The sequence below is a fragment of the Musca autumnalis genome, unplaced genomic scaffold, assembly GCF_047663935.1.
Source record: "Musca autumnalis isolate F117 unplaced genomic scaffold, ASM4766393v1 scaffold_3, whole genome shotgun sequence".
Lineage (NCBI taxonomy): Eukaryota > Metazoa > Arthropoda > Insecta > Diptera > Muscidae > Musca > Musca autumnalis.
The window spans coordinates 203023875-203037258 of record NW_027411866.1 but is presented as its reverse complement, the minus strand read 5'-3'; the positions used below and the strand labels follow the sequence as shown (position 1 = coordinate 203037258).

The following is a 13384-nucleotide window of genomic DNA, read 5'->3' as shown; positions in this document are numbered from 1 at the left end:
CCTTCGATAGCTGATAAAAAAACAAACAAATCAAAAAAAAGATGGTCCCATTTGGACCAATATTAAAGAAGTTATGAGTATTTCTTTGCATGTAGTTTTTACAGAATTTGACTTTTTCAAGGCGCGATATCTCTGGAACCGTTAGTCAAAAAAAATTTGAAAATATACTAAAATGTTCTGTTGGCTAGGATCATAAATTGAACCAAAAACAATTGAAATCAAAAATTACTTTTCTCCGAACTGTCCGATTTCACTTGGAATTCCCCATATATATATAGTTCGTTAGTAAATATCATAATTTATTGTACAATTAAATAAATACCTTATAAATAAATAAATTCAGCGTCTTAAAACATTTTAAAATTGAATAAATTCGTAAAACGTTGTTGAGCTTCTCTCAACGAAGTCTTCTTTGTTTCGGGTATTGTTATTACACATAGCGCAGCTGCCACCACAATCATTACACCCATGACCATTAGACTACCATCACTGCCAATTGAGACCTGGCTAATGATAATAATTTGTACGATTTGTTCGAGAATAACACAGAAAGCTATACAAAAAGATTTCGTTCGCAAGGGGAAAGCTTCGCCCATAAAGGTGGACCCAATCGGTGAATAAAGTCCAGCAAAGAATTGGATACAAATCCATATAGAGACAACAGTTGACATTTTATGAGTATTCAATAAATTCATACTATTATTTATAATGCCAGCCATGGGAATCATAAGACCACCCATGATAAGCAACCAAACGACTGCTGGAATTTTGCGAGCCAAGTTATCAACAACAATTAATGTGATGGCACTGCCAAACATTCTTAGACATCCAGCTAAGATGGGGGTCCATGAGATACCAACAACCACACTGGTAAATAACAGAAGACTCGTTAGGATTGCCGAATATGTGAAAGACAATAGCATACTGCGTAAGAATATCATTTTAATCAGAGGCACGACACTATGCTGCAGCAATTCCTGTGGTGACATGTTTTCCTGTTCTTGGACATATTCCTTAAGTTCATCTAAACGACGATTGGTATCCATGTTAATACTTGGCACCGGTTGCAATTGGCTTAAGCATTCTAAGGCGGCCGTATCGTTACTCCAACGTATGTAATCCACGGGGGATTCTATGAAATACACCAAAGAACCTGCCGCCAGTATGGCCAGAATAATATCCAATATGCCATGTAAACAATTTGCTGAAAAGTTCGATGTTGCACTCCACTGTGATGAGGTAATCATTTGTATGGCTATGCCAAGACTTAGGGAGAATTGTTCCAGACCCAAACATACACCACGTATACGATTGCGTGGCAATTCACTGGCATATATTAGATATGTTACTGTTGCCAAACCCACTGCCAAGCCGTTGAGATAACGTGCCGCCACTAAGGCATCCATATTGCGTGGAGCACTAGTAAAAATAATACCACCAGCCAGTGTTAGGACCGATGCTGCAGCCTGCAATGCAGAGTGAAAAAAGTTTTATGATTTGAAGAGATGTCTCCTCTATTCAAATACCAACCATAATAAATTTCTTGGGTAAGACATATGCAAGTAAAATGGACACTAGGGCTCCAATAGCCACGGCAATAAACCAGCTATAGAAGAAATGACGATCCGATATCGTATTTGACCAGCCAACACTTTGAGCCAGGCTCATGCCACCCGATATGAAGATGAAAACAGCTGAAAGAAATAAACAGAAAAAACAGTTACTCCTAAAAATCTTTAAAAATACACTTTTATTTTAGATTTTGGTGGCTTCTAAAAATCTTTAAAAAATCCAAGTTTGTTTTAGATTTTGGTGGCTCCTAAAAATCTTTAAAAAGTCCACGTTTGTTTCAGATTTTTGTGGCTCCTAAAAATCTTTAAAATATCTACGTTTGTTTCAGATTTTGGTGGCTCCTAAAAATCTTTAAAAAATCTACGTTTATTGGTGGCTGCTAAAAATCTTTAAAAAATCCACGTTTATTGGTGGCTGCTAAAAATCTTTAAAAAATCCACGTTTATTGGTGGCTGCTAAAAATCTTTAAAAAATCCACGTTTATTGGTGGCTGCTAAAAATCTTTAAAAAAATCCACGTTTATTGGTGTCTTTGGTGGCTGCTAAAAATCTTTAAAAAAATCCACGTTTATTGGTGTCTTTGGTGGCTGCTAAAAATCTTTAAAAAAATCCACGTTTATTGGTGTCTTTGGTGGCTGCTAAAAATCTTTAAAAAATCCACGTTTATTGGTGGCTGCTAAAAATCTTTAAAAAATCCACGTTTATTGGTGTCTTTGGTGGCTGCTAAAAATCTTTAAAAAATCCACGTTTATTGGTGTCTTTGGTGGCTGCTAAAAATCTTTAAAAAATCCACGTTTATTGGTGTCTTTGGTGGCTGCTAAAAATCTTTAAAAAATCCACGTTTATTGGTGTCTTTGGTGGCTGCTAAAAATCTTTAAAAAATCCACGTTTATTGGTGTCTTTGGTGGCTGCTAAAAATCTTTAAAAAATCCACGTTTATTGGTGCCTTTGGTGGCTGCTAAAAATCTTTAAAAAATCCACGTTTATTGGTGTCTTTGGTGGCTGCTAAAAATCTTTAAAAAATCCACGTTTAATGGTGTCTTTGGTGGTTGCTAAAAATCTTTAAAAAATCCACGTTTATTGGTGTCTTTGGTGGCTGCTAAAAATCTTTAAAAAATCCACTTTTATTGGTGTCATTGGTGGCTGCTAAAAATCTTTAAAAAATCCACGTTTATTGGTGTCATTGGTGGCGGCTAAAAATCTTAAAAAAATCCACGTTTATTGGTGCCATTGGTGGCGGCTAAAAATCTTAAAAAAATCCACTTTTATTGGTGTCATTGGTGGCTGCTAAAAATCTTTAAAAAATCCACGTTTATTGGTGTCTTTGGTTGTTGCCAAAAATCTTTAAAAATCCACGTTTATTGGTGTCATTGGTGGCTGTTAAAAATCTTTAAAAAAATCCACATTATAGGTGTCATTGGTGGCTGCTAAAAATCGTTAAAAAATCCACGTTTATTGGTGTCTTTGGTGGCTGCTAAAAATCTTTAAAAAATCCACGTTTATTGGTGTCTTTGGTGGCTGCTAAAAATCTTTAAAAAATCCACGTTTATTAGTGTCTTTGGTGGCTGCTAAAAATCTTTAAAAAATCCACGTTTATTGGTGTCTTTGGTGGCTGCTAAAAATCTTTAAAAAATCCACGTTTATTGGTGTCTTTGGTGGCTGCTAAAAATCTTTAAAAAAATCCACGTTTATTGGTGTCTTTGGTGGCTGCTAAAAATCTTTAAAAAATCCACGTTTATTGGTGTCTTTGGTGGCTGCTAAAAATCTTTAAAAAATCCACGTTTATTGGTGTCTTTGGTGGCTGCTAAAAATCTTTAAAAAAATCCACGTTTATTGGTGTCTTTGGTGGCTGCTAAAAATCTTTAAAAAATCCACGTTTATTGGTGTCTTTGGTGGCTGCTAAAAATCTTTAAAAAATCCACGTTTATTGGTGTCTTTGGTGGCTGCTAAAAATCTTTAAAAAAATCCACGTTTATTGGTGTCTTTGGTGGCTTTAAAAATCCACGTTTATTGGTGTCTTTGGTGGCTGCTAAAAATCTTTAAAAAATCCACGTTTATTGGTGTCTTTGGTGGCTGCTAAAAATCTTTAAAAAATCCACGTTTATTGGTGTCTTTGGTGGCTGCTAAAAATCTTTAAAAAATCCACGTTTATTGGTGTCTTTGGTGGCTGCTAAAAATCTTTAAAAAATCCACGTTTATTGGTGTCTTTGGTGGCTGCTAAAAATCTTTAAAAAATCCACGTTTATTGGTGTCTTTGGTGGCTGCTAAAAATCTTTAAAAAATCCACGTTTATTGGTGTCTTTGGTGGCTGCTAAAAATCTTTAAAAAATCCACGTTTATTGGTGTCTTTGGTGGCTGCTAAAAATCTTTAAAAAATCCACGTTTATTGGTGTCTTTGGTGGCTGCTAAAAATCTTTAAAAAATCCACGTTTATTGGTGTCTTTGGTGGCTGCTAAAAATCTTTAAAAAATCCACGTTTATTGGTGTCTTTGGTGGTTGCTAAAAATCTTTAAAAAATCCACGTTTATTGGTGTCTTTGGTGGCTGCTAAAAATCTTTAAAAAATCCACGTTTATTGGTGTCTTTGGTGGCTGCTAAAAATCTTTAAAAAATCCACGTTTATTGGTGTCTTTGGTGGCTGCTAAAAATCTTCAAAAAATCCACGTTTATTGGTGTCTTTGGTGGCTGCTAAAAATCTTTAAAAAATCCACGTTTATTGGTGTCTTTGGTGGCTGCTAAAAATCTTTAAAAAATCCACGTTTATTGGTGTCTTTGGTGGCTGCTAAAAATCTTTAAAAAATCCACGTTTATTGGTGTCTTTGGTGGCTGCTAAAAATCTTTAAAAAATCCACGTTTATTGGTGTCTTTGGTGGCTGCTAAAAATCTTTAAAAAATCCACGTTTATTGGTGTCTTTGGTGGCTGCTAAAAATCTTTAAAAAATCCGCGTTTATTGGTGTCTTTGGTGGCTGCTAAAAATCTTTAAAAAATCCACGTTTATTGGTGTCTTTGGTGGCTGCTAAAAATCTTTAAAAAATCCACGTTTATTGGTGTCTTTGGTGGCTGCTAAAAATCTTTAAAAAATCCACGTTTATTGGTGTCTTTGGTGGCTGCTAAAAATCTTTAAAAAATCCACGTTTATTGGTGTCTTTGGTGGCTGCTAAAAATCTTTAAAAAATCCACGTTTATTGGTGTCTTTGGTGGCTGCTAAAAATCTTCAAAAAATCCACGTTTATTGGTGTCTTTGGTGGCTGCTAAAAATCTTTAAAAAAATCCACGTTTATTGGTGTCTTTGGTGGCTGCTAAAAATCTTTAAAAAATCCACGTTTATTGGTGTCTTTGGTGGCTGCTAAAAATCTTTAAAAAATCCACGTTTATTGGTGTCTTTGGTGGCTGCTAAAAATCTTTAAAAAATCCACGTTTATTGGTGTCTTTGGTGGCTGCTAAAAATCTTTAAAAAATCCACGTTTATTGGTGTCTTTGGTGGCTGCTAAAAATCTTCAAAAAATCCACGTTTATTGGTGTCTTTGGTGGCTGCTAAAAATCTTTAAAAAAATCCACGTTTATTGGTGTCTTTGGTGGCTGCTAAAAATCTTTAAAAAATCCACGTTTATTGGTGTCTTTGGTGGCTGCTAAAAATCTTTAAAAAATCCACGTTTATTGGTGTCTTTGGTGGCTGCTAAAAATCTTTAAAAAATCCACGTTTATTGGTGTCTTTGGTGGCTGCTAAAAATCTTTAAAAAATCCACGTTTATTGGTGCCTTTGGTGGCTGCTAAAAATCTTTAAAAAATCCAAGTTTATTGGTGTCTTTGGTGGCTGCTAAAAATCTTTAAAAAATCCACGTTTATTGGTGTCTTTGGTGGTTGCTAAAAATCTTTAAAAAATCCACGTTTATTGGTGTCTTTGGTGGCTGCTAAAAATCTTTAAAAAATCCACGTTTATTGGTGTTATTGGTGGCTGCTAAAAATCGTTAAAAAATCCACGTTTATTGGTGTCATTGGTGGCGGCTAAAAATCTTAAAAAAATCCACTTTTATTGGTGTCATTGGTGGCTGCTAAAAATCTTTAAAAAATCCACGTTTATTGGTGTCTTTGGTTGTTGCCAAAAATCTTTAAAAATCCACGTTTATTGGTGTCATTGGTGGCTGTTAAAAATCTTTAAAAAAATCCACGTTTATAGGTGTCATTGGTGGCTGCTAAAAATCGTTAAAAAATCCAAGTTTATTGGTGTCTTTGGTGGCTGCTAAAAATCTTTAAAAAATCCACGTTTATTAGTGTCTTTGGTGGCTGCTAAAAATCTTTAAAAAATCCACGTTTATTAGTGTCTTTGGTGGCTGCTAAAAATCTTTAAAAAATCCACGTTTATTGGTGTCTTTGGTGGCTGCTAAAAATCTTTAAAAAAATCCACGTTTATTGGTGTCTTTGGTGGCTGCTAAAAATCTTTAAAAAATCCACGTTTATTGGTGTCTTTGGTGGCTGCTAAAAATCTTTAAAAAATCCACGTTTATTGGTGTCTTTGGTGGCTGCTAAAAATCTTTAAAAAAATCCACGTTTATTGGTGTCTTTGGTGGCTGCTAAAAATCTTTAAAAAAATCCACGTTTATTGGTGTCTTTGGTGGCTGCTAAAAATCTTTAAAAAATCCACGTTTATTGGTGTCTTTGGTGGCTGCTAAAAATCTTTAAAAAAATCCACGTTTATTGGTGTCTTTGGTGGCTGCTAAAAATCTTTAAAAAATCCACGTTTATTGGTGTCTTTGGTGGCTGCTAAAAATCTTTAAAAAATCCACGTTTATTGGTGTCTTTGGTGGCTGCTAAAAATCTTTAAAAAATCCACGTTTATTGGTGTCTTTGGTGGCCGCTAAAAATCTCTAAAAAATCCACGTTTATTGGTGTCTTTGGTGGCTGCTAAAAATCTTTAAAAAATCCACGTTTATTGGTGTCTTTGGTGGCTGCTAAAAATCTTTAAAAAATCCACGTTTATTGGTGTCTTTGGTGGCTGCTAAAAATCTTTAAAAAATCCACGTTTATTGGTGTCTTTGGTGGCTGCTAAAAATCTTTAAAAAATCCACGTTTATTGGTGTCTTTGGTGGCTGCTAAAAATCTTTAAAAAATCCACGTTTATTGGTGTCTTTGGTGGCTGCTAAAAATCTTTAAAAAATCCACGTTTATTGGTGTCTTTGGTGGCTGCTAAAAATCTTTAAAAAATCCACGTTTATTGGTGTCTTTGGTGGTTGCTAAAAATCTTTAAAAAATCCACGTTTATTGGTGTCTTTGGTGGCTGCTAAAAATCTTTAAAAAATCCACGTTTATTGGTGTCTTTGGTGGCTGCTAAAAATCTTTAAAAAATCCACGTTTATTGGTGTCTTTGGTGGCTGCTAAAAATCTTCAAAAAATCCACGTTTATTGGTGTCTTTGGTGGCTGCTAAAAATCTTTAAAAAATCCACGTTTATTGGTGTCTTTGGTGGCTGCTAAAAATCTTTAAAAAATCCACGTTTATTGGTGTCTTTGGTGGCTGCTAAAAATCTTTAAAAAATCCACGTTTATTGGTGTCTTTGGTGGCTGCTAAAAATCTTTAAAAAATCCACGTTTATTGGTGTCTTTGGTGGCTGCTAAAAATCTTTAAAAAATCCACGTTTATTGGTGTCTTTGGTGGCTGCTAAAAATCTTTAAAAAATCCACGTTTATTGGTGTCTTTGGTGGCAGCTAAAAATCTTCAAAAAATCCACGTTTATTGGTGTCTTTGGTGGCTGCTAAAAATCTTCAAAAAATCCACGTTTATTGGTGTCTTTGGTGGCTGCTAAAAATCTTTAAAAAATCCACGTTTATTGGTGTCTTTGGTGGCTGCTAAAAATCTTTAAAAAATCCACGTTTATTGGTGTCTTTGGTGGCTGCTAAAAATCTTTAAAAAATCCACGTTTATTGGTGTCTTTGGTGGCTGCTAAAAATCTTTAAAAAATCCACGTTTATTGGTGTCTTTGGTGGCTGCTAAAAATCTTTAAAAAATCCACGTTTATTGGTGTCTTTCTTCTTCTTCTTTATTTACTCATCCGTTATCCGGATATAAGTGATCGTACAATTCATTTTGTTTTTTAATATTTATCGCATTATATTTATGTTATAGTATAGTGGTTGTCAGCTCTCTGTGTCTTGCAGCATTCAGCAGATCAGTTTCGTCGGTATAACCTGTCCAGTCCATGATATTTTTGAGCCAAGATGTTTCTTTTCTTCCTCTAGCACGCCTTCCATCAATTTTTCCTTTTAAAATTGCTTGTAAAATGTTGTATTTGTTGTTCCTTAATACGTGTCCAAGATATGCTATTTTGCGACTTTTTATTGTTGTTATTAACTGCCGGCTTACATTCATCCTTCTTAGTACTTCTTCTTTGGTGTCTTTGGTGGCTGCTAAAAATCTTTAAAAAAATCCACGTTTATTGGTGTCTTTGGTGGCTGCTAAAAATCTTTAAAAAATCCACGTTTATTGGTGTCTTTGGTGGCTGCTAAAAATCTTTAAAAAATCCACGTTTATTGGTGTCTTTGGTGGCTGCTAAAAATCTTTAAAAAATCCACGTTTATTGGTGTCTTTGGTGGCTGCTAAAAATCTTTAAAAAATCCACGTTTATTGGTGTCTTTGGTGGCTGCTAAAAATCTTTAAAAAATCCACGTTTATTGGTGTCTTTGGTGGCTGCTAAAAATCTTTAAAAAATCCACGTTTATTGGTGTCTTTGGTTGCTGCTAAAAATCTTTAAAAAATCCACGTTTATTGGTGTCTTTGGTGGCTGCTAAAAATCTTTAAAAAATCCACGTTTATTGGTGTCTTTGGTGGCTGCTAAAAATCTTTAAAAAATCCACGTTTATTGGTGTCTTTGGTGGCTGCTAAAAATCTTCAAAAAATCCACGTTTATTGGTGTCTTTGGTGGCTGCTAAAAATCTTTAAAAAATCCACGTTTATTGGTGTCTTTTGTGGCTGCTAAAAATCTTTAAAAAATCCACGTTTATTGGTGTCTTTGGTGGCTGCTAAAAATCTTTAAAAAATCCACGTTTATTGGTGTCTTTGGTGGCTGCTAAAAATCTTTAAAAAATCCACGTTTATTGGTGTCTTTGGTGGCTGCTAAAAATCTTTAAAAAATCCACGTTTATTGGTGTCTTTGGTGGCTGCTAAAAATCTTTAAAAAATCCACGTTTATTGGTGTCTTTGGTGGCTGCTAAAAATCTTTAAAAAATCCACGTTTATTGGTGTCTTTGGTGGCTGCTAAAAATCTTTAAAAAATCCACGTTTATTGGTGTCTTTGGTGGCTGCTAAAAATCTTTAAAAAATCCACGTTTATTGGTGTCTTTGGTGGCTGCTAAAAATCTTTAAAAAATCCACGTTTATTGGTGTCTTTGGTGGCTGCTAAAAATCTTTAAAAAATCCACGTTTATTGGTGTCTTTGGTGGCTGCTAAAAATCTTTAAAAAATCCACGTTTATTGGTGTCTTTGGTGGCTGCTAAAAATCTTTAAAAAATCCACGTTTATTGGTGTCTTTGGTGGCTGCTAAAAATCTTTAAAAAATCCACGTTTATTGGTGTCTTTGGTGGCTGCTAAAAATCTTTAAAAAATCCACGTTTATTGGTGTCTTTGGTGGCTGCTAAAAATCTTTGAAAAATCCACGTTTATTGGTGTCTTTGGTGGCTGCTAAAAATCTTTAAAAAATCCACGTTTATTGGTGTCTTTGGTGGCTGCTAAAAATCTTTAAAAAATCCACGTTTATTGGTGTCTTTGGTGGTTGCTAAAAATCATTAAAAAATCCACGTTTATTGGTGTCTTTGGTGGCTGCTAAAAATCTTTAAAAAATCTACGTTTATTGGTGTCTTTGGTGGCTGCTAAAAATCTTTAAAAAATCCACGTTTATTGGTGTCTTTGGTGGCTGCTAAAAATCTTTTAAAAATTCACGTTTATTGGTGTCTTTGGTGGCCGCTAAAAATCTTTAAAAAATCCACGTTTATTGGTGTCTTTGGTGGCTGCTAAAAATCTTTAAAAAATCCACGTTTATTGGTGTCTTTGGTGGCTGCTAAAAATCTTTAAAAAATCCACGTTTATTGGTGTCTTTGGTGGCTGCTAAAAATCTTCAAAAAATCCACGTTTATTGGTGTCTTTGGTGGCTGCTAAAAATCTTTAAAAAATCCACGTTTATTGGTATCTTTGGTGGCTCCTAAAAATCTTTAAAAAATCCACGTTTATTGGTATCTTTGGTGGCTGCTAAAAATCTTTAAAAAGTCCACCTTTATTGGTGTCTTTGGTGGCTGCTAAAAATCTTTAAAAAACCCACGTTTATTGGTGTCTTTGGTGGCTGCTAAAGATCTTTAAAAAATCCACATTTATTGGTGTCTTTGGTGGCTGCTAAAGATCTTTAAAAAATCCACGTTTATTAGCGTCATTGGTGGCTACCAAAAATCTTTCAAAAATCCACGTTTATTGGTATCTTTGGTGGCTGCTAAAAAGCTTTAAAAAATCCATGTTTATTGGAATCTTTGGTGGCTGCTAAAAATCTTTAAAAAAATCCACGTTTATTGGTGTCTTTGGTGGCTGCTAAAAATCTTTAAAAGAATCCACGTTTCTTGATGTCTTTGGTGGCTGCTAAAAATCTTTAAAAAAATCCACGTTTATTGGTGTCTTTGGTGGCTGCTAAAAATCTTTAAAAGAATCCACGTTTCTTGATGTCTTTGGTGGATGCTAAAAATCTTTAAAAAATCCACGTTTATTGGTGTCTTTGGTGGCTGCTAAAAATCTTTAAAAAATCCACGTTTATTGGAATCTTTGGTGGCTGCTAAAAATCTTTAAAAAATCCACGCTTATTGGTATCTTTGGTGGCTGCTAAAGATCTTTAAAAAATCCACGTTTATTGGAATCTTTGGTGGCTGCTAAAAGTCTTTAAAAAATCCACGTTTATTGGTATCTTTGGTGGCTGCTAAAAGTCTTTAAAAAATCCACGTTTATTGGTATCTTTGGTGGTTGCTAAAAATCTTTAAAAGATCCACGTTTATTGGTATCTTTGGTGGCTGCTAAAAATCTTTCAAAAATCCACGTTTATTGGTATCTTTGGTGGCTGCTAAAAGTCTTTAAAAAATCCACGTTTATTGGTATCTTTGGTGGCTGCTAAAAGTCTTTAAAAAATCCACGTTTATTGGTATCTTTGGTGGCTGCTAAAAATCTTTCAAAAATCCACGTTTATTGGTATCTTTGGTGGCTGCTAAAAGTCTTTCAAAAATCTACGTTTATTGGTGTCTTTGGTGGCTGCTAAAAATCTTTAAAAAATCCACGTTTATTGGTGTCTTTGGTGGCTGCTAAAAATCTTTAAAAAATCCACGTTTATTGGTGTCTTTGGTGGCTGCTAAAAATCTTTAAAAAATCCACGTTTATTGGTGTCTTTGGTGGCTGCTAAAAATCTTCAAAAAATCCACGTTTATTGGTGTCTTTGGTGGCTGCTAAAAATCTTCAAAAAATCCACGTTTATTGGTGTCTTTGGTGGCTGCTAAAAATCTTTAAAAAATCCACGTTTATTGGTGTCTTTGGTGGCTGCTAAAAATCTTCAAAAAATCCACGTTTATTGGTGTCTTTGGTGGCTGCTAAAAATCTTCAAAAAATCCACGTTTATTGGTGTCTTTGGTGGCTGCTAAAAGTCTTTCAAAAATCCACCTTTATTGGTGTCTTTGGTGGCTGCTAAAAATCTTTAAAAAATCCACGTTTATTGGTATCTTTGGTGGCTGCTAAAAATCTTTAAAAAATCCACGTTTATTGGTGTCTTTGGTGGCTGCTAAAAATCTTTAAAAAATCCACGTTTATTGGTGTCTTTGGTGGCTGCTAAAAATCTTTAAAAAATCCACGTTTATTGGAATCTTTGGTGGCTGCTAAAAATCTTTAAAAAAATCCACGTTTATTGGTGTCTTTGGTGGCTGCTAAAAATCTTTAAAAAATCCACGTTTATTGGTGTCTTTGGTGGCTGCTAAAAATCTTTAAAAAGTCCACCTTTATTGGTGTCTTTGGTGGCTGCTAAAAATCTTTAAAAAACCCACGTTTATTGGTGTCTTTGGTGGCTGCTAAAGATCTTTAAAAAATCCACATTTATTGGTGTCTTTGGTGGCTGCTAAAGATCTTTAAAAAATCCACGTTTATTAGCGTCATTGGTGGCTACCAAAAATCTTTAAAAAATCCACGTTTATTGGTATCTTTGGTGGCTGCTAAAAATCTTTAAAAAATCCACGTTTTTGGTGTCTTTGGTGGCTGCCAAAAATCTTTAAAAAATCCACGTTTATTGGTATCTTTGGTGGCTGCTAAAAATCTTTAAAAAATCCACGTTTATTGGTGTCTTTGGTGGCTGCTAAAAATCTTTAAAAAATCCACATTTATTTGTATCTTTGGTGGCTGCTAAAAATCTTTAAAAAATCCACGTTTATTGGTATCTTTGGTGGCTGCTAAAAATCTTTAAAAAATCCACGTTTATTGGTATCTTTGGTGGCTGCTAAAAATCTTTAAAAAATCCACGTTTATTGGTATCTTTGGTGGCTGCTAAAATCTTTAAAAAATCCACGTTTATTGGCATCTTTGGTGGCTGCTAAAAATCTTTAAAAAAATCCACGTTTACTGGTGTCGGTGGTGACTGCTAAAAAGCTTTAAAATCCCGCTTATTGTCATTGGTGGCTGCTAAACATCTTAAAAAAAATCTTGGTTGCTTAAAGCAATCTTTAAAAAAATCAAATTTTATCGAAGTCCTGAAAATCTTTAAAAATCAATTGTTATTTTATGTACCTGTTGTCAAAGATCTCAACTGCTTGGGGTTAAATTGTACCCTTACAGGAAGTGGTGGTCGAGTTACACCAGTGGGGTGTATTGTATTTGGCAGTTCCTGCATTTTAATGATGTTCGCGACGGTATTGAAGTGCCATATAAAGTTTTATATTATTTTATAGAATTTGTTTACGTGCTTTTTGCTAGACCAACTAACTCTCTATGGGGGTTTACTCTACACTGATGCAATCTGCTGCGGTGCGATTTCACTATTGCTAAAACTGATAAGATTGTGGTTGCTGGCATTTCACAGTGGTGACTGTTGGTACGGTCTTGGCCATAAAAGAACCTAATGATAAAAATTAAAAATAAACAAATTTGTTATTCTATTATATTATAATGTAATATATTAACAATTTTTTGTTCACTTAGTGAAGATATGTAGTTATACAGTCAAACTCCTCTAACTAATACGTTTTGGACCTTCGGGAAAGAAATATGTCCATAAAACACTTTAGAATCCATAGGAAACCAATTTCAGTCATGAATACCTGTTGAAGGCTGCCTTATAATCGATCTGTGTATCTTGGGTATTTACCAGGGTTTGTTTTCCGGGGAAACCAACTTCAGTCATGAATACCTGTTGAAGGCTGCCTTATAATCGATCTGTGTATCTTGGGTATTTACCAGGGTTTGTTTCCAAACATATTTCTAAAATAAAGTTCGTCAATGTATGTCAGGACAGATTAGCGTTCCTAATTGACCGCAATGTCAACTATCGGCTAGCTCACCTTCCGTCCCAACCGCACGACTAGTTCCGGGAGTTCAAACAGGAGGGAATGAAAACCGTCAATATTTATATGCCGCCCGTAAACAGCATTGGACTTATATATCAACCATCTATTAAATACCTGCTCGAAGGGTACTAGAGGATTATTACTGCCGATTTCAATTGATTGCGAAAATCATTGCAGAGAAGATCGACGATTCGGAATTCACTGTGATTAAGGGGAACTTATCCACTAGGACAACTACTTAACCTCGCCAGAAACC

The 13384-nt window shown here is 34.6% G+C and overlaps 1 protein-coding gene across 1 annotated transcript; it reads right to left on the bottom strand.

The window, feature by feature from the left end:
* Window positions 1–282: 282 nt before the first annotated feature.
* Window positions 283–12581, bottom strand: LOC141396969 (galactose-proton symporter-like). Its single transcript, XM_073972717.1, has 3 exons — window positions 12353–12581; window positions 1531–1694; window positions 283–1466 (listed from the first exon to the last, which is right to left on the bottom strand). Exons 1-3 carry the CDS (start codon window positions 12453–12455, stop codon window positions 348–350), a joined length of 1386 nt encoding a protein of 461 aa, XP_073828818.1. The 5' UTR covers window positions 12456–12581; the 3' UTR covers window positions 283–347.
* Window positions 12582–13384: the final 803 nt, after the last annotated feature.

Coding starts and splice junctions, on each gene's coding strand:
- LOC141396969 (XM_073972717.1), bottom strand. CDS start 12,455: ATGCAGGAACTGCCAAATACAATACACCCCACTGGTGTAACTCGACCA. Junction 1,695..12,352: donor GTTGAGATCTTTGACAACAG/GTACATAAAATA, acceptor TATTTCTTTCAG/CTGTTTTCATCTTCATATCG. Junction 1,467..1,530: donor TACCCAAGAAATTTATTATG/GTTGGTATTTGA, acceptor TCTGCATTGCAG/GCTGCAGCATCGGTCCTAAC.